This window comes from Panthera tigris, chromosome A3, assembly GCF_018350195.1.
Source record: "Panthera tigris isolate Pti1 chromosome A3, P.tigris_Pti1_mat1.1, whole genome shotgun sequence".
Classification (NCBI taxonomy): Eukaryota; Metazoa; Chordata; class Mammalia; order Carnivora; family Felidae; genus Panthera; species Panthera tigris.
In genome coordinates this window covers 79,024,339-79,045,685 of record NC_056662.1, presented here as the reverse complement: position 1 = coordinate 79,045,685, position 21,347 = coordinate 79,024,339, and the positions used below count along the sequence as shown (strand labels likewise).

The window sequence follows — 21,347 nt, the reverse complement described above, 5'->3', positions numbered from 1 at the left end:
TACCCATTTGATCCTTACATGGATAAGACAGGCATTGATGATGTAAGCCTCATTAAATGGGTGAGATGGGTGAGAAGGAAACCGAAGCCTAAAGAGGTGAAGCGACCTGCCCAAGGGCACACTCTGAGTAGAGCCAGTTCTCACTCCCAGTTTTTATTCCTATTATTCTGCCACCTAACAACAACAACAAAAGTGGCCTGGTACAAGAGCTGAAAATGTGGAAGGAAAAAGTTTTTAAAAAACAGGACAGGGGCGCCTGGGTGGCTGTCAGTTGGGTGTCCGACTTCCGCTCAAGTCATGATCTTGGGATTTACGGGTTTGATCTCCGCATTGGGATCTGTGCCGACAGCTCAGAGCCTGGAGCCTACTTCAGATTCTGTGTCTCCCTCTCTCTGCCCCTCTCCCACTCTCTCTCTCTCAAAAATAAATGAAAACATTAAAAATTTTTTTAAAAAAGGACAGCTCCAGTTGTCCAGTTGTAATAGAATAGAAGTATTCCAAATGACTAGTGTATGTTATATATTATGGTTTGATATTATTCAGTTAGGCAGTGAGTAAAAATCTTAGGTGTGAAATATTATGTTGGTAAAATATTATTTTGGTAAATCCAAGAGTTGAGTTACAATTTTTCTTTATGTGAGGATGAGGGAGTTTTTCTTAAGTAGTGCATTAGTGTTAGCTATTGTTGATTGTAATGAATATTTGCTGTTGAAATTGTGGCTTAATAAATCATGATTAAACCTCTCGGTGGCACAATGGGCCTAGAAAATTTTGGTGGGTTACTTTATGCTTCTTAAGAAAAATCAGTAAAGCTGATTTGGAGGGCAGTTGGGGACAAACGAGAGGCAACCACGTGAAAGGCCACGTGCATGTGACTTTCAGGGAAAGTCACTATTTGGGATGATGAAGAATGTGAAGGGCAGCTATGTTGAAAAGAAAAGTCAAGGGCACCTGGTGGGAAGCTGTTGGCATGCACCCTAACCCAGCAAAAATACCGGTTACACCAATTACAGAAATTATAGTGTCTTAGTTTCTAGGAAGGGTTAGTCCTTGGAGCAAACTCCAGCCTGGAGACACCTCGTTAAAATTTGAAGGAGCCTTGTTCAAGAACCACTCAGGTACCTTTTCCAAGACTCTGAGAAGATCACCAGGCACCAAGAGTGCACGCCCCCATATCTCACCCCAAATTCCTTCAAGGTTATTCTCCCCCTCAACTCCCTGGCCCCAAACGTAGGCCTTTAAAATGGATGAGAGGTCCGAGGCCTACAACTGCCCTCCCCTGCGTTCCTTTCGCTCTTTTTTGCCATCTCCACCTCCTTGATTAAAAAAGCAACTGAGTGTCCTCTCCATTCTCAAAGCGCTGCGAGGGGGTGGGTCCCGGTCACTGCGGGCTCGGGCCCCGCAGGTTGGCGGGAGCAGGCAGGGGCGGGCCAGCGCGGATCCGGAGAAAGCCGAGCGACTGCAGCCGCGCGCCGCGCTCAAACTCGCGCCGCCACCAGCTCACGAGCTGCGCCCCACCCTCTCCGTCACCAAAGGCACCAGCCAATGAGCGGATCGGAAAGGCCGGGCCTGAGGGCTGAGCTTTGGGAGGGGGAGCAGCGGGAGGGGAACGGGAAGTCGAGGGCGGGCTGCGTTTGATTGACAGGTCGCTCGAACCAATCCTCCGCGCGGCTTCTCTTTGCTCTCTTCTCCGCTGGGCACAGCTCTCCGTCCCACCTCCTCCTCTACCCCCCTCCTCACTCCTTTTCGACCCGCCCCACTTCCCTTCCCCCACTCTGCAGGCAAATCGCTGCTGGAAAGAGGCGGGGGCCGAAGCGGCGGGCTCGTGTGGAGACTTGAGGTGGAATTGACGGGGGATCTAGCCAATAAGAGGTAGGCTGATGGCGCGGCAGTGGCTGGAACCGGCCAATGGGCAAGCGGGCTGGGGGCGGAGGCCCAGGTTCCAAACGCTCCGCGGCGCCATGGGCTGAAAACTCAACCGAGATGGAATCTCCCAGTCTGAACCGGTTTCAACCGGTTCCGAGTTTGAGGCACTAGGAGGAGGGGGAGAAGCGGCTGCAGCGGCCGCGGCAGGAGCAGCGGGAGCTACAGCATCAGCAAGAGCAACAGTAGCTACAGCCCCGGCGGCGGTGCCTGTTCCAGTCTTTGCTGCTGCAGTCCGTGCAACCACCCAGAGGGGGAGGGGGGAACCACCAGTCGCTGAGGAGCAGGAGAAGGGGGGAAAGTTTAGGCGAGCCTGGGTGGGGGGGCCCAGCGCCGGAGCCGCGTGAGAGAGGGAGCCGTATTTTGGTAGGGGGGAGTCGGACTGCAACTGGCAGCAGAGCGTCCCCCGACCTTGTGGACTCTATACCCCCTACTCCTGCCGCTCCTGCTGCCGCCTGTGGCTGGAGGGTCCCCCTGGGGCTGAATCTTTGGGACTTGACCCCTTTCCCCTCCCCCTTCCCTCACTCCCCAGCCAGGCGCGAGCATTTATTCCACGGATTAATTCCCCTTCTTTTTTGGGGGGGGGCGGGTGGGTGTGTGTCGTGGGGGGTGTCCCTGAAATAGTAAATATTGTTGAGCTTTTTTTTTTTTGCCCTTATCCTCTTCGTTTTTTTAATTTCCTTTTTTAAGGTGGGAAAACTGTGAAACCCACCTTGATTTCCTCCCCTCTCCCCCCTCCCCACCTTCCCTCGCCCTAATCCCCCGACAAGGAAAGAAGAAGCAGTTGGTTCAATCTCTGGGTAAGTCGACTGTGTCTTCAGGGCCGAGGGTCGGGCGGCGGCCGGGCGGGAGGAGGCCGGCGTGGGGCGCGGCGGCGGCCGCGGGAGGCGAGCTCGGGAGGCGGCGGCGGGCCCACAGCAGAGCCTGCGATTGAATGGAGCCGCTTCTGCCGCTGGGGGATGGAGGCGGGGAGGCGGCCGCGGGAGGGTAGCGCTTGCTGGGTTATTCGCGTGTGCGGGTGGCGGTGGAGGAAGGCGAGGAGCGTGTGATAGTGAAGTGGAGCCGGCGTGGGGGTGGAAGGGCTTCCCCAGCCCAGGGGGCTGGGGAGAAGTTGGGGTGATTTCAGGAACATCTCTGTAAATTATTAGGAGTGGAAGTTTCCAGAAATATTTAGTGCAGCAGCATTGAAACGTCCGCCTGCATCACGTGGCCCCTCGGTGGAGAGCTTGGGATCGGGGGAGGGAGGGGCCGTTGAGTCCCTCCTCCTCCTCCTGCAAGGAAACTCAAAATCTTTCTGGTTTTTTGCAGGGTAGGATTAGATGTAGGAGAGGTTAGTTGATTGTTCAGAGTCCTGCAATTGGGATTCCGTGCTGTAGTTTGTTGGGGGGGGGGGGGGTTGAGTGTGTTAAGTGATCGAATCGCTTGCTGCTGGCTTTGTACGGTGGATGATGCCCTGATTCTCCTTCATTTCGAGGTCTTCGAGTTTGGGGTGGGTGGGAAGAAGTGGTGTAGTAGAGGAAGCTTTAAAGATTTGCCCACCCCGGACCTCCTCTGATCACGCAGAGGCCATGCTGCATAGAGAATGGGGCGGTGAACTTCAGGCGCCTGGTCTAAATGCCTCCTCCGAGTATGGGCGGGGTGAGTGCGTGCTCCGGTATGCTATAGTTAGAAGTGCTGCAAATCGGTTCGGGTGGGAAGCGAGGGGAGGGCGGGCCTTAGTGAGGTGTGTTTCTACTGAATGAAGCAGGCAATTGCCCACACATCTAAGTAGCAGTCTCTCCTTGTAGCGACTTGTTTTTTGACCTACTATTTAGTAATCATAAAGCAACGGTTATAGTTTGGATGGGAGCTGGCAGTGTGTAGCTGCTTGCTTTTTCAGTTTGAAGTGGCACTGAAGGTATTTTGGTAGTCACTTGTAGAGTCACATTGCTGGATAATCCCTTGTATATGCTATCCAGTGAGTGGATTTTAGGATTGAGTGTCCCAAGGAGAAAAGAAAGCGTTTGTGGTTTCACCTCTCCAGCGATGGCTGTTTGCTATCGGGCTGATTGTGTATCGTAAGCGTGTGGGACACTGCTGTTAGTGGAAAGAATGTTTTGGAAGCTGTTTGATTTGGGGGACTAAATGTGCTTGGCATTGACCAGAAAGCCGCCATTTCTGTACAGTTCAAGAATAGGTAGGTCATTTCGAAGATAGTCGGTAGTTTTAAGGATGGCAAACTACTGTATTTAACACGAGCTTCTATTCTAACCCTGATTTTTCACAAGAATTTATCCACAAGAACTCTGTAAGGACAGTGTACTTGAAAGTGAAACTTTTTACAGTCAAATTGTTCTTTTTGTTTGGGTTATTAAATTATGATAGGACTACTTAGAAAAGTTCGTTCAGTTTTTAACCAAAAATTGAAAACTTTTGTTCTGTACATCTTGGTGCTTTGTGGGGGCATTGTTTTTCAGCCTCAATTTTTAGACTGTTCTGATCTTACTGTACTTGAAGGGAGGAAATTTACGTTTGTTGGTGGAATATATATATTTTTGCTTTGATATTAGTATTTTAGTATTTAGAGCAAAGATTTTCATTAATGTGTGTCAGGTATTCTGTTTGTATTGAAAACCTTAAATAAATGCTATAAAAATTTTTGAAATCTTATGAGTTTTTGCTGTCAGTAATGGGCTGAAAGGTGTCAGAAGAATAAAAATCCTTGAACTCTTCATTTTTACGTCATCTGTAACTTAACTGACTCATTTTTTACACTTCTGGGTTTTTTTGTAACTGGCATTATCATTAAGTAAAACATTTCAGTTAAAATTGAAATTGCTGCCATTGTTACGAACATTTTTAAATTGCTATCAAGTAGCCAAGAAATAATGTCTCTTTTCTACCAACCTACTTTGTACAAACATAATCAAGCCACCCACCCATTTCCTTATCCTGGAAGGTTTTTAAGAGGGGGAGAAGTGGAGGTGACCATCTGACCTTTTTAGGTCTAACTACAGTAACCCAGGGGTTCTTAACCTGAGGTTTCATGCATGGCTTTCAAGATGTCCTGCATTTTCTGTAATTGTATACAATATTGTGAGTTTTCAAAATTTGGCAGGCACCATCATGTTCTTCTGATTGTAATGCATCTTGGCCCAAAAAGGTTAAGGAGTACTGATTTAGTCAGTCAGACCTTGAGTAGCACTGGCTTTGAAGAAAAAGCAAAGGAAAGATCTTTATAATGCTGGGCAATAAAAATGTGAATGTGTGCCAGCATCTTGATTAGAATCCTCTTAAAAAGATAACGTTGCATATGAACTGGTAGGTTTTAGCCAGTATATTATGTGAGGTGAAGAAGCTCACTTTTCTGTTATCATAGAATTTGTATTTATTTGGCAAATAGTTGGCAGGCTTTTAATAGCTTTCCACCTTGCCAATGAATACCTGGAAGTTAAGAAAAAAATTCTTCTGACATATCATAAAGTATTTTTTAGACATACATATGTTCAAGGAATTTGTACACTTGTAATTTTAATCTCCAAAATCATTGAGGGTTGAAAGAAACAAAATATATATATAAATTTTAAGTATAAGTATACTGAGTATAAAAGTATAAGTAGACTGAGTATAAAAATTTTAAGTTCTGTTGAGTATAAGGGTACCATATTTGATTGACTTGTGGTTCTTGCTGATTATTGGTATATACAGTAGGAGAACTCGTATACCATGTTTAACTTTTAGCATCTTCCTGTTGTTCTTCCCAGCATATCTTAAAAATTAAGGTAACATGCAATGCAGGGAAAGGAGTTTTACGGAATTAAAAGACCCTACTTAGGAAAGGGGAAATCCACTTAAACTTCATCTGTACCTAAAAATTTGAGATTAAGACTTCGAACTGTATCGATTTTTAGGGCCATAAATTCCTAATAGTTTCATTTAAAAATAGGTTGGGGGTGGTGTCTAGGTGGTTTGGTCAGTTGAGCATCCAACTTCAGCTTGGGTCATGATCTCACTTTGTTAGTTCCAGCCCCACATTGGGCTTGCTGCTGTCAGTGCAGAGCCAGCTTTGGATCCTCTGTCCCCCTCTCTCTGCCCCTCCCCCACTCCCACTGTCTCAAAAAAAAAAGATTTAAAAAATAAAGTAAAATAGGTTAGGAGTAATTCTTTATTTTCATAGTTAAGGTTTATTTTGAGAGTGCGCACATGCATGAGCAAGGGAAGGGCAGAGAGGGAGAGAGAGAATCAGAGGCAGGCTCTGCACAGATAACGTAGAGCTCCATCGGGCTCAATCTCACAGACTGAGATCAGGACCTAAACGGAGATCAAGAGTCAGATGCTTAACCCACTAAGCCACCCAGACACCCCCAGGGGTAACTTTTTTTTAAATATGAGTAGAACAATAAGAGTTTTCTGTGGTCTTAAAATAGATCTTAATAACTAAAGCAGTTAGAGTATCTTCACCACTTATTTGCTTTTACTATTTATTTAGGTAGCCTTTAAAATACTTGTTAAAATATTTGCAAGAACATGGTTGAAGTAAAATAATATGAATAGAAAGTTCTTGACTGGTAATATCAAAACTTCATAGGCACCTTAAATTTTTTTCTTTATTTACAGTAATCTATGCCAGCAATTATGACAATGTTAGCAGACCATGCAGCTCGTCAGCTGCTCGATTTCAGCCAAAAACTGGATATCAACCTTCTAGACAATGTGGTGAATTGCTTATACCATGGAGAAGGAGCCCAGGTAAAGTAGCTGATCAAAACTTTATAACATTCTTGTAGTATAATGAAGTTGTTCATTTAGAATTAGATTTTAAATTATTACCTTTTTAAAAAGTGTTCCATAGTTTGTATTAACTTGTAAGTATAAAAAAGTGTTCCATAGTTTGTATTAACTTGTAAGTATATATCAACCAATGAGAAGTGATCTGGAGAAATTGCAGTATATTTTGACATGGTTAGAGTGAGATATTTTGGAATATTATACTCGTTCTATCTTTCAGAAACCTTTACCGCCATTTAATGAAAGACCCCCATTTAAAATATTTATTAAATGCTTTGTAGATATAAAGGCTGTACATATTTTATGTGTGTGATATATTTGGAGTAAAGATTCTTGTATTTTTGAAATATGTAAATTACAGAAGTACTTCACAGGTAAAACTTGTTTTAAAATTCCCAACAATACAGAGCATCTTAAGTTATTTGAATTTAAGACTTGTAAAAGTGGTACTGTTAATGTAGGTAGTTATCTTACATATCCATGCTTTGAACAGTTGAAGGTTTGGGGATTTTTTTGTTAAAAACACCCAGTTGAAAGAAAGACGAGAGAGGAATGTTCATAAATGTTTTAATTGTTTTACGTAACAAGAAATTAGGCAATCTTGAATCTTCACTGGAATTAATCACAAAGAGTTTTAAATCAGTAAAGTTTTCTGTTGTTGGATTTAAGTCTTTTAAGGTGATGTAACAAATATTAGTACAATTTTGTTGCCAAAACGTTATGTTTCTAGTAGATAATGTCTAGTAGTTTTGAAGTTACTTGTGTTCAAGAGATTAGTTTATATTTGTGTAGTTAAATCCTGACTACTGTCATAACTTTAGAAACCTGAAAGGTAGAAATTCTTTCTTTTATGGACAGTATGAAAAACAGGATGTATAAGTACCAGCCTATGCATAAGTATTTCCATTTCTTTTTGAAATCTAACATTTGTGGTTTCACTGTATATAATAAAGAGAAAATTTAAAAAAGGGGGCCATGAAAGTTGTATGAGCAGTAAAAACTATTCTGCAGACTTTGTAATAAGCTTGTTGGTCCAGTTTTATAACTCCTAGGGGCTTTTGGTCAGCATTCTTGTCTCCAAAAGTCTTCCTGAAAAAGTTATTCCATCCTTACCATGTAGTTGTTTCTTTGTGCTGTGCATTCACTGTGGAGCTTTAAGCTTCATTTCATTCTAACATGCACGTATGGAAAGCAGCTGCTTTTGGAAGAAAGTATGGAAGTAAGGTTGGGCTCAACTTTGAATGTATTCGAAGCACAAGTCTTGTCGCCTTTAGGAAGATGGGCATTTAATTTTGTCACGTTGCTCAGCTGCTACTGCTGTTTAAATCTTTGTTGTTTTTTAACATGGCTCACAACATCTAAAACTGTGGTGGATAAACAAAGAGACCGGTGTTTTCCTAGGCTTAAAACTAAGAAGTAGCAGTAATTTTTTTTTTTATTTATTTTTTTTTTTATCATGAAGAACATATTGGTACTGGGATACCTGGCTGGTTCCGTTGAGTTCAAGCCCCATGCTGGGTGTAGAGATTACTAAAAAAATAAAGATAAATACGTATCAGAGGTGATGCCACTTTTAGTAATGTTTCACAGTATTGAGAGTTAATGATTTGTTTTAAATTTGACTTTTGAGTAAAATGTAGGCTTAGAAAAGTTTTCATATTTTCTAATTTTTTTCTTTCTTTCTTTCTTTCTTTCTTTCTTTCTTTCTTTCTTTTCTTTTCTTTTCTTTTCTTTTCTTTTTTTTTTTGGAGAGAGAGAGAGTGAGAGTAGGACAGGGATAGAGAGAGGGAGACTGAGAATCCCAACCCGGCTATCAGCACAGAGCCCGACTTGGGGCTCAAATAAACCATGAGATGTCAACCTGAGCTGAAATCGAGAGTTGGACACTTCTGAGCCAACTGGACACCAACTGAGCCACCCAGGCACCCTTAAATTTTCTATTTATCAAGGCAAAATAAACTTTCCCCAAAATAAGAATTTTATGTTTAGTTATATCATAAGATGAATAGGTTGCATAAAGATAATTGCAAACTGTAACATTGTAGATAAGGAAATGGAGGCTGAGAGCTTAAAGTCAGCTGAGAACTTTTTTCTAAAAGTCATGTTTTTTAAATTCTAGTTCAGTGTATTTTACATGTGCCACCTTTTGAGGGTCTTATTTTGAATAAAAAGAAGCATAAAGCTGTTGTGGAAAACATGTTTTTAGTGGTAGAATCTTGATTTTAGTCCAGTAAGGTTTCTAGTCACTACTCTAGAGTCTCAGCCACAAGGTTACCAACTTATTGAAGACAAAGATAGTGGGGTTTGTAAAACCACCTGTTATAGTACCTGATACTTACAAGGCATTCTATTTAAAAGGTACTTTGGGAAGTATAATGAAGATTTACCATATGTGATGTAAACTCATTGTGTTTTTGTTTTGTTTTGTTTTTTTAATTTTTTTTTTAACGTTTTTATTTTTGAGACAACATGAGCAGGGGAGGGGCAGAGAGAGAGAGGGAGACACAGAATCTGAAGTAGGCTCCAGGCTCTGAGCTGTCAGCACAGAGCCCAACGCAGGGCTCGAACTCACAGACTGTGAGATCATGACCTGAGTTGAAGTCAGACACTCAACCGACTGAGCCACCCAGGCACCCCTAAACTCATTGTTTTAAAATACAGTAAGGTTTCTTAATTTTTTCCAGTTTCAAAATAATGTACTAAAAAATGGCAACTAAAGGACTACATAAAAGTATTTTTCTATTTTTAGCCAAGTTAGGCAGCCAGGGGGGAAAAGATATAGAAGAGTTGGGTGTTTTCTCCAGTATTGTGTGAGGTGACTTGAACTCAATCTATTGCTTAGCAACTAAAATACTTTCACCATTCAGTAAGTAACAGGGAGATAACAAATTTTCTCTTCCTTTAGTTGCCTTTTTCTTTTTTAGCTCCTTTTGGAGTTTTAACTTAATAAAAAAATATTATAGAAGGATAGTGTGGTTGGGGCAAAATTAAGACCCTAAGATGCAAATACTAGAAATAACTTCAGAGAGTAAAATGACCACTAAAAGGAAGGGACATGATTTATGCAGAGTTTTAATGAATGGTTAGTAGTGTAGGGAGTATTCACTACGTGCACAATGGTCATCACTTCAAAAGTTCTGACAGTATCTTAACAAAATATTATTAGGCATGGATCTTTGGTATTCTTATTCTCTTGATATTTGTTACTATTTTATGTGCAAGACTATAACTAGTTAGAAATGAATAGATCTAGTTAGATGCTCTCAGGGAGAGAATCAAAACATTTCTAAAGTGTGCTTTGGCCCTAGATAACTCAGTTCACTATTCTTTTAGCTTTTTGTCATCATATAGCATAATTATAACTCCATAAAACTATTAGTCCCTTAATGAAGTCAGATCCAAAATACTTACATAATAAGAATTTATACTCTGGCTCTAACCCAATGTATATTTTTAGGTTGGAACCCAGGCAACTGGTTTTCCTTCCAAGTTACATGGTAGTTCTGGTGGTGGTGTCAAGGTGCAAAACCACTACTTAACATAGTTGGGTGTATATTTCTCAGTTCTTCTAAACAGTAAGCAGTGTCTATTGCTGATTGGGCGGTAGGGAAAATCACTGTATTTGCTACCTCAGGAAAATAATGCTTAACATTAAAGCCAAAATAAGGAGCATGATTTTTTTTCTTCTGTAAGTTTGAATAAAAGCTAAGTTAAAGAAGATTATGAGGTGTTGGTCAGAGAAGGTTCCAATTGGAAGGCTTCTTTTCCCCTTTTTGATGCCTGCTTATAAACTCTTAACCAAGTTGAATCAATCTGACAAAAAGGTAATTGACATTCTTTTTTTTTTTTTTAATATTTATTTATTTTTGAGAGACAGAGTAAGACAAAGTGAGAGTGGGGGAGGGGCAGAGAGAGAGGGAGACACAGCATTGGAAACAGGCTCCAGGCTCTGAGCTGTCAGCACAGAGCCCGATGTGGGGCTTGAACCCACAGACCGTGAGATCATGACCTGAGCCGAAGTCGGACGCCCAACCGACTGAGCCACCCAGGCGCCCCAGTAATTGACATTCTAAAGCCATCAAACTTTTTGATTTCATGTGTTAGAAACAGGTAAGAGGTAATTAGGGAGGATCCAGTTGAGCTACAAAACTGCCTTTAAAGGTCAAAAGATTAAGCTCTTCTTGAAAAAAAATCAGAATTAACAGCCTTTGGTAAAATGTATTCATCTCCTGAAAAACTATGATTAAAATGAAGATACATAGTATCAATATGGCGAGATCTCAAACTCCATTGTCAGTCATACCTTGCAATAAAACTGAAGGAAAGTGTCAAATGAAAAGAGCAAATTGTAGGATTTTTATAGTATGTTATTTATGTAAAATTTAGTGACCACACAACTGTATTGTTTATGAAATTTATACGCATGCTGTGAAGACATGGACAGAAAAAGACCCCAAATTCATGAAAGTGATTACCTCTACAGAAGGAACAAAGGAAAGAAATGGCATTGGAGAAAGGTATAAAGGTGATTGCCAAAAGTTTTAGATCTTCTACATTTAAAAGAAAAACAGATACAAGTAAAACAAAATGTCAGTATTTATTCTAGATCATGGCTATATACTAGGTTTTTACTATTTCTGGGTTTGTATTTTAAAGATAATAAAACGAAGTTTTTGAAATAAGCTCGGATTTAATATGACATTTAGAGGAATTTGAGAGAGTGTAAAACAGATGTATTTACCATAAACTTAGACTTTTTAAAAAGGGTTTAAGGATCTTCATGTTTTATATATATCTACAGGTATTTGAGGTTTGTGGCCTTACTTAGACCTAGTTTTTTTCAGTCTTCCTATGAGATCTATTTTTATAGTAAAGTTTGTTAGAGGTATCTTGGTAACTTGTAAGGCAGAGTGTACCATTACATAATTTATCTAAGTATCTGAATTTTTATATGTTGCTTTTGGTTGATTGTAAATGCTGAGAACTCATTTACATTAGTCTTTGTTAGCATTGGTTGAACTTAAGATCCGTTTTGAGGATACCAAATAAAGTAGATTGCAAAAAAAAAACCTATTGTTTCAAAGGGGTGAATATTCCCATTTTAAACTGAAATTTGGGATGACTAGGTGGTTCAGTTCTGCTCAGGTCATGATCTCATGGTTTGCTTTGTGAGTTCAAGCCCCACATCGGGCTCTGTGCTGACAGCGCTGAGCCGGCTTGGGATTCTCCCTCTCCCTTCCCCCATCCCCTCTCAAAATAAATGAATTAATTTTAAAAAAAGAAATTGGATTTTAAGAGTGATAATGGACATATTTATTTGTATATGGACTCATTAATTTCTTGTGTTTCAGAAAGTTAATAGAGTCACTGTCCCATTGGGATTTGTGCCTTGCTCGGTACCATTTTAATGAATGATTAAAAAGAACAAGTGAGCTTAAAATTATTTTCATGTAATATTTTAGCAAAGAATGGCTCAAGAAGTACTGACACATTTAAAGGAGCATCCTGATGCATGGACAAGAGTCGACACAATTTTGGAATTTTCACAGAATATGAACACGAAAGTAAGCAAGTGGTGGTTTTAAAATCCATTATTTCTTCTTTTCTTCCAGTCATAAACTTTGAGGAAGGTATCTCATTTTTAGTATTAGTGTTTGTTATCTCAAACATTTAATATTGTTAACTTATTTCAAAATTTAGTCTTAAACATAGAATTAATTCTTGCAAATAGTCCTAAGAATTATGAATGAAGTTTTGTAATTGGGACTAGAATGCAAGGTGGCTTTTTTTTGGTTGTTTTTTGTTTTTGTTTTTAGAATATGTATACAGATCTAAGTAGCATAAATTCTGGATGTTATTCAGATATGAAACATAACATCAGAGGAATTTTGGGCAAGTAATCAATATAATACAGGTTAGGCACCTCCAACACGAAGTTGTGTGGGCAGCAATAAAACCCTGCTCCATGGTAGCAATGCTCTTAATGGGACAGCACTCAGTTTTTATTTGCAATTGAAAAATGTTATAATTTGGGTCCTTTTTTCCTAGTTTGAACAGAAGGGTTGATCAAAATGTGTTTTGACTGTTTTAGGCTTGATGATTCACACTTCTCTTTAAACTGCCTTGAAGTAATAAAATACCATGCATGGCATTCTGTTTAATACACACAAGATTTCCACTTGGTATACATTGTGTTAAAACAGAAAATAGCCATTTTCACATCTGTTTCTGAAATCAGACTGTATTAATTAACAGTTTTAAAATATTGATTAGTTTTGACATCTTGTAAATTTTAGAGCAAAAATACAGTCCAGAACTTCCTCAAAGTGCTAACCTTAAGTAACATAATAGTGTTTGCCTGTTTGCTTGCCTGGTAAATTTTGCTTTTTATACTGACAGACATTACTAATGTTTAAGTTGATTTATCAACAGTATTTTTAAAAACTCAAATTTGTCTTGTGAAAAATGAGATGATTAGAGGAACAGAAAGAAAGCAACAGGTAAAGAATTCTTCAATTTACATAAATTACAAATGATTTGGTGCTAAATTTATGCACTATGACATTTGGCTTTTATGCAATCATTTTTTTTTCTTTAAAGATGTTAACACTACCTGATATTAATCATAATGTTCCATTATGTTGATTGCTTGTAATAGGAAGAAAAGGGGTGTCTTCCTGTGCAACTGACACAGCTAGGCTTTGACGGCAGGCCTCCACAAGGTCTACCCTTTTGATTCCCTTTAACTGAATTCTGTTCATCAATTGTTTTTGTTTCATGGGCGGTGGGAGGGGAAAGGGGAATTCAATGCATAAAATAAGTATTTCTAAGGGCTCAGTAGAAATTTCTACCATAGGGATCATTTCATGCATTTATTTTTTCATTTAGTCTTTGCTGTTATCTGTCCCTCATCTTCATAACTCAGCAGTGGATTTCTCAGGTCCTGAGATGTGACGCAGATACGTAAATAATTCTTTTGAATGATGTTTGGATTATTTATCAGTATCTCCAAAGTAGTCTTTTACTATTGGCCCCCAGATTTGGCTAACACTTAAGATTTTTAATCAAAATACTCTTATTTCAAAAAAATGTGGGTTCTCTTCATATGTAGAGTCTTAAGGTCTAGGAGAGATTCGGTTTTGGGATATTATGATGATCTTTGTATCCCTTTGACTTGTGAAAGCTTTTATTGGGCTTAACTGCTTCAGCCAGGAGGGCAGAATGAGGAAAATATGAATTGTATCCTCTGCAAGCTTATGCTTTCTTTTTACAGTTGGGGAAAGGACTTAGAGGTTAGTAAATAGGTAACTTAGGTAACAAAGTAGCAAACATAAAGGAAGCAGAGTAATAGCCTTCAATTAAAAAGTGTAAGCTGGAAAATATGGGCTAAATAGGACAAAGTTAAGAGATTTTGCTTCTTCCTGGTATATTTATGGTGGATTTTTAGTTTTTTAAAGATCTTTTTAATTGCTTGAGAATTAACAATATTCCATGTAGTAAGAAGTGCATTGTTTTGACTTAGCAAAACGTTGACAGTCTGATTTCGTATCTAGAAAATTAAAAGTTTTTAGGGTAGTATGTTCTTAAAAGTTAATTTAAAATTTCAGTCAGAATGTCACCTTTTTTTGCCTATTTTTCTGAGGTCTAGACCTATAAAGGAATTATAAATGAACAGGATAGAAAGTTTCCCTATTTACTGCTGATTATGAAACCCTTTAATGGTATCAAATTTGTAATTTCAGAATTTTGCTTTGGCTTTTTTATTTTGGAAGTCTTTTTAAGGAATGTTCTGCAAATGTAGGATTTTAGTTGAAATGGCAAAATTTTCTTGAAAAGTATGAAATGTTAAAAAGAAAGAAAACAGCAAAAACGTTTACTATTTGAGCACAATGTAGTTTGGGACAGTCTATATTGTGCTTTGGATAAAATTAGCATTCACATGATCCCTTTGGTTGAAATACTAATGCTCCTATTTTATTGTGTGATGACTAACCATTTTAAAGATGAACTCTTATTCTCAGCCAAAACTTGCAATCTGAGGTTATATGTCTATATATGAATGAGTTTATCTTTCAGGTATTATAACTAATTCTTCCCTAATTCAACCAGTTGAGACGTACCACAACAGTTTGGTCCCTTTTCTTCCTCCTGTCTATCCACACTAATTGGTCATGGTAATAATTTTGTGTAGTAACTTGTATAGCATTATAAATTGTTGTGAACATTGTTGACTATTTAGAGTGAGTAATGAGCAGGAGGGACAAAATGGCTTGAAAGTGGTATCTGTATTTATTAACTTACTTATATTTTTAGTAATGACTTTTATATTTAGGAAGGAATACCTGAAAGATAAATACAGATTGCAACATGCGTTTGTGTATTATTTTTGACTGTGCACAAAAGTTTATCTTTAAATTAGTAGAAATAGCAACTGTAAGGGTGGGATTAAAATTGAAAATTAAACCCTTGGGCTGTCTTGCTGCTCCTTAAGTAACACACCAGTGATGTTTGTAAACACTTTCTATAAAAAGTATCTGTGACAATACTTTAATACTTGGCCAAGAGCTTACAACTCCTAGAGGATGGTAGGGAGCTTGAGAGCATCCAAGCTGCTAAATTCTTAGGAGCCTGGTCGTGTTAAAGTACGTGAGCCTATGAGCAGTCATTTATGCTGTGAATTCATATCTGGCTGCTACTTTTCCTTCTACAGATAAGCCCATTTGGCTGCTAAAGGGCTTTTTATTTGGTTCTTCCTCCTGGTGTGAGCATGTATAAACAGCAGGACATTAAATAGAGTAGTAAACAATAAAATGAGGAAAATGCATGAAAACTCAGTATATGGGTGAATAGATCCTTGTTTAATATATGTAATTAAACTTGGTAGCATAATGTTTTTGAAACTTTAGATGTAAATGTGTGAATGTCTGTCCATTTGTGAATCCTGAAAATTGCCAGTCTTATAGCAATATGTTCACATGGTTCTATTCTCCAATTTTCAGTATTATGGACTACAAATTTTGGAAAATGTGATAAAAACAAGATGGAAGATTCTTCCGAGGAACCAGTGTGAAGGTAGGAAAATGCTTTGAAGAATTGTAAATCCAGAATTTTATTATTTTTGGCATTTGTATTATAGTTGAATATCAGATGGGGGATTGTTAAATCTTTAGTAGTTATTATGCTTTAATGGAGATTATGGCTTTCGTCATGTAGCAAAGCAGGGGGAGGAGTTAGTTTACCTTTTGGGGGAAAGAGGAGGCCAGAGCGGTTGAACTGTTTACAATAAGTACCGTGATAAAAAGTATATATCAACTTCTAGTTAATTGGGACCATGTTTGAAGTGAGTGAAATTTGAATGTGTGTTCTTATACATGGGTTTAAGTTTGCCAAATGGTAACTGACCAGTGATAAGTACTGTAAAAGCAAAGGAAAAACGAAATTTTAAAAGTCACAAGGCTTTACCTTGGAAATTCTGGGCGAGCGCTAGAAGATATGGACTTCTAACTTAAGGAAAGAAAAGAAAATTAGGATGTGATGATGCTTGCTATTCATATTTAACTTTTGCCTTTGTACTGTCTCAGTAACAGTCCTGTTTAAGAAACTTGGGGCAAGCTTAATCTCTTGGAGTATATTGATGTAGTTACTTCCAGTTTTCATATACTGCCTCTGTTACCTACTTTAGATCCCTTGTTAACCTCTGAAAAATATAGAAGTACAAGCCTGAACTTTATAATGGGGAGTATGCTACTACTGGTGGCAGTTTTTTCTATTAAAACCAGTCTCCTGTCTTGGACTGTTGATCTTTAATATGTCTTTTTTCACTTGCTTTTTCATGTTTTTTTTATGGTGGAATAATGACCTGGATTTACTCAGCTGGTCTTTCTCTAGAAACCTGACATCTTTCTGGCATGTTTATAGGTGAATAAGACAGTTTTTAATGGCAGTGTCCTTAATGTACCATAAGCCATAGAGTAAGAATGAGAGTACAGGGGGAAATACTGCCTTCAAAAAAAGGTTCCTATTTTTTAAAATATTTTATTTGGGGTTGAAACTATTTTAGATCATGTTGTGTGACCTTCTCAGAAGTTAGTAAGTCCAGTTTGTTTGGACCAAATAGATCCTTCATATCTTGTCACTGCCCTTTAGGGATCTTCGGAGCACTTCTCGTTCCTTTGCTGCTGTTAAGTCCCTCTTTTGTTTCTAAACACATAGTCCTCTGCCTCTTACCACATAAGGATTGCACTAGATGATTCTTCGACATTTTTCTGACTTTAAAATGAAACAATTTATAATGATACTAGCTGATCATGGTTCTCCATGAAAAAATTTCTCCATGAAAAAATTGGAGGCTAAAGGGTTCCCTGAGGATTTGACATTTTTAGCCTTCTGCATGAATGAGAGCAGTAGTAAGTTTTGGTTTTTATCATAAAGTCCCAGTGCTTCTCATGTTTATGTGTGTCAGATGTGCACATACTCCAGGGTGTGTAAAACTGTTTACTTTTGAAAACCTGTCACGTTTGAAGAAACTGGAGAGAGACATGGTGATTATTCTGCCTGTAACATTTCTAGACAAAAGAATATTATTAAGAAAATTGAAGTGAATATATATTTACAGTATTATACTGTATATAATTTTTTAAATGCACATATGAATGGACCCATCCACTTCAAGCCTGTGTTGTTCAAAGGTCAGCTGTTATCTATAAAACGATTTATCAGGGGCACATGGTTGGCTTAGTCAGTTGAGCATTTGACAGTTTTGGCTCAAGACATGATCCCAGAATCATGGGATGGACCCTGGAGTTGGGCTCTGCATTGAGCATGGAGCCTGCTTAAGATTCTCTCTCCCAAGGTTCCTGGGTGGCTCAGTCAGTTAAGTGTCTGACTCTTGATTTTGGCTCAGATTGTGATCTGACAGTTCATGAGTTGGAGCCCCATGTTGGGGTCTGCACTGACAGTGCTGAGCCTGCTTGGGATTCTCTCCCCCTCTCTCTACCCCTCCCCACTCATGCTCACTCTCTAATTGAATAAATAAAATAAAAAACCTCTCCCTCTGCCCCCCCCTTGCATGTGTGCTCTCTAAAATAATAAAGATTTATCAGAATCCCCTTTCCCCTGGTATTTCTCTTAAAGACTAATGATAACGATTAAGTGGGATCTAAACTTTATAAAAACCACTCATGATGGTTACCATTGTCAGTGAGGTCATTACATGGAGGAAAAAGTGGTATAACTTCTAGGATCTTTCACAGGCTTGTTGGAAGAGCATGTAATGTGCCTCCCAGAGAATGTGAATTCCAAATTTAAATAGGCAACAACAACTTTGCATGATGCATTTAGTGTGATCGTGTTTTTAAAGTGAAACATTGGGGGGGAAATTCAGTACTCTCTGAATTTTATAATTAATTTAAACGTTGTCAATCCTGGTAGGGTTCTCCAGTCTTAAGCTTTCTTATCCCCCAAAGTACACTAAGTTTTCTGAATGTTACTTTTATTTCATCTTTAAGTAACTTAAGTATTGGGAATAAGTTTGTGTAACCCCCAAAATAATGTATATTCTTTTTATCTACAACTGTCATGTTTTTTAAAGCTGTTGTCTCCACTTGGTAGCTATTCCTTGTCCATCTTCCTTAGCATATATATTTATTTACCTAGTACATATATTGTGTTTCTGCTTAGTACAAAGCATTAGTTGGTATTAAGTCTATGTAAATGTATCCCTATACCAACATGCAGTAGTTGGGAAGATATAGAAAAGTTAAATAAGGTATATATAATGAGTGCTACTCTCACTATAAAAGAAGGGGATGATGATCAGGTTGAGCCCTTTAAACCTCTCCTTCATGTAAATGGCAGTATTTTAAAGGAAGAAAACATTTGCACAGACAGCAAGCCAAAATAACTTCTACATTTTTCCAAACTAGTTTTTTTTGTTTATGTTTGTTTGTTTTGAGAGAAAGAGAGAGAGTGCCTGAGCTATGGAGGGGTAGAGAGAGAGAATTCCCCAAGCAGGCTCCGTGCTGTCAGTGCAGAACCCACAGAGACTGACAACGGGGCTCAGTCTCAACAACCATGAGATGATGTCCTGAACCAAAATCAACAGCTGGATGCCTAACTGACTGAGCCACCCAGGCGCCCCAGAGAATTTTTGTTTCAATTAAAATTTTTTTATTGAAGTAAAATTGACACACAGTTTCAGGTGTACAATGTAATGCCATGCTCACCATAAGTGTAGCTTCCATTTGTCACCATACAATGCTGTTATAATATCATTGACTGTATTTTCTATGCTGTACCTTTCATCCCTATGATTTATTCCTTCCATACTGGAAACCTGTACATCCCAGTCCCCTTCAGCGCCCCCCCCCCTTTTTTTTTAGTGTTTTATTCTTCATTTTTGAGAGAGAGCATGAGCAGAGGAGGGGCAGAGAGAGAGGGAGACACAGAATCTGAAGCAACTCCAGGCTCTCAGCTGTCGACATAGAGCCTGACGCGGGGCTTAAACTCACGAACCGCAAGATCATGACCTGAGCTGAAGTCAGACGTTTAACCAACTGAGCCACCCAGATGCCCCACCCCTTCACCCCTTTACCCCTTTTGCTTCCGTGTAACCATCTGTCCTCTAGGTAGCACTAGTTTTCTCTTTATATATGGGTATGTTTCTGCTTTGTTTTGTTGGTTTATTTTGTTCCTTAGGTTCTGCATATAAATTAAATCATATGGTATTTTGTCCTTTTCTGACTTAGTTCACTTAGCATTTTACCTTCAAGAACTCATTCTTTTTTGTGGCTGAGTAATAATCCTTTGTGTGTGTGTGTGTGTGTGTGTATTTAACCCCACATCTTTGTCCATTCATCTGTCGATGAGCACTTAGGTTGCTTCCGCATCTTGCCTATTGGAATTAATTGCTGCAATAAACATAGGGGTGCATAGACCTTGTGAATTTGTGTTTCCATTTGAGTAAATCCGTGGTAGTAGAATTACTGGATCATACAGTATTTCTGTATGTAAGTTTTTGAGGAACCTGAACATACTTTTTTCCACAGTGGCTGCACCAGTTTACATTCCTACCAACCATGCAAGAGGGTTCTTTTTTTTCCCATATCCTTGCTGTGGATGATTATTTCTTGTGTTTTTGATTCTACCATTCTGACAGATGTAAGATGATCTCTCATTGTGGTTTTGGTTTGCATTTTCCTAATGATTAGTGATGTTGAGTATCTTTTCATGTGTTTGTTTGCCATCTGTATGTCTTCTTTGGAAAAATAACTATTCAAGTCCTCTGCCTGTTTTTAATCAGATTATATGGGGGATTTTTTGATATTGAGTTGCAGGCTTTTATGTATTTTTGATGTTAACCCCTTATTGGATAGATCATTGGCAAATATCTTCTCCCATTCAATAGGTTGCCTTGTTTTGTTGATGGTTTCCTTTGCTATGCAAAGTTCTTTTATTTTGGTGTAGTCCCAATAGTTTAATTGTGGTTTTGTTTCTTTTGCCTGAGGAGACACCTGTGCTAGGTCTAAGAGATTACTGCCTATGTTTTCTTCTAGGAGTTTTAGATTCATGTCTCATATTTAGGTGTAACTCTCTTTTAAGGTGTGTGTGTGTGCGCGTGTGCGCGCGCGCGGTGTAATAAGAAAGGGGTATAATTTCATTCTTTTGCATGTAGCTGTCCAGTTCTCCCAACACCCATTTGTTGAAGAGATTGGTTGCTAGACACTGAAGTAATTAAAGGTACACTAGGATTGTTAGTGATGTTGATTATCTGGGCTGCACATCAACATGAATTTTTCCAGCTAACCCTCCTCCTTTTTTAAAAATAATGTTTGCATTTGGATTAGAAAATTCTAATTAGAATTAGAAATTCTAATTTGATCCTCCCTGGGGAAAAAAATTTATCTGTATAAAGATAGCCATATGTTTTGTTTTCTTTTGTTTTGTTTTGTTTTGAACCAGAGGATCATGATTTAATCTGTTAAGGCATATGGTTTACATGTCCTTTCATTTCATGAGATAAGAACTTACTATAGTTGAAAAGTCATGGTCAATTTATGAGTAGTCCCAAGTGATAAAGTCATAATTGGACATTTTGAAAGTTTGGGTGCTTAATTAAAGGTAGTTGGGCAATTAAGTTCCTGAGTTGTGTACTTCTGTGTTTTAATTTGAGTAAGTTGACAAATCCAGTTACCCAAAAGATTTTTACTCAGTGCCCTTCCTATGGAATGAGGCATATGGTACATTTATTTGTTTGTTTTAAGTTTATTTATTTTGAGAGAGAGCAGAGGAGGGGAGGAGAGAAAGGATCCCAAGCAGGCTCCGTGCTCCCCATGCAGAGCCTGAACCAGGGTTTGGACTCACAAACTGTGAGATTGTGGCCTGAGCCAAAACCCAGAACCGGACACTTAACCGACTGAACCACCCAGGTGCCCCCATGGTACAATTATTAGTATGATCTTTATGCAAAATATTTTACTCCTCTGAATCTTGACTGCTTTGCAACCATTTTGGGATATGATAGAAAAGGTAATGTGTATAAAGCCCCTGGGCCCTTCTAGGTGCTAGGTATGAATAAACATCCGGCATGTGTTTCGCCAGTCTCTTTCCACAAAAATGTATTCGTTTCACCAAATAACCTTGAAATTTCTGCAGTAGCT

The 21,347-nt window shown here is 38.8% G+C and overlaps 1 protein-coding gene across 8 annotated transcripts in view; it reads left to right on the top strand.

Moving 5' to 3' along the window:
- Window positions 1-1,853: 1,853 nt before the first annotated feature.
- Window positions 1,854-21,347, top strand: part of XPO1 (exportin 1) — a 45,170-nt gene continuing 25,676 nt past the window's right edge. Inside the window, exons 1-6 of one of the 8 annotated variants that reach the window (XM_042981460.1) lie at window positions 1,942-2,723; window positions 6,520-6,651; window positions 11,125-11,215; window positions 12,153-12,254; window positions 13,161-13,190; window positions 15,690-15,762. In XM_042981460.1, the coding sequence (XP_042837394.1) occupies window positions 11,192-11,215; window positions 12,153-12,254; window positions 13,161-13,190; window positions 15,690-15,762 (229 nt within the window). In that variant the 5' untranslated portion in view covers window positions 1,942-2,723; window positions 6,520-6,651; window positions 11,125-11,191. Of the gene's footprint in view, window positions 1,873-1,941; window positions 2,724-6,519; window positions 6,652-11,124; window positions 11,216-12,152; window positions 12,255-13,107; window positions 13,191-15,689; window positions 15,763-21,347 lie in introns of those variants that run through there. The other 7 variants (XM_042981458.1, XM_042981457.1, XM_042981464.1 and 4 more) reach the window with 7 other exon arrangements.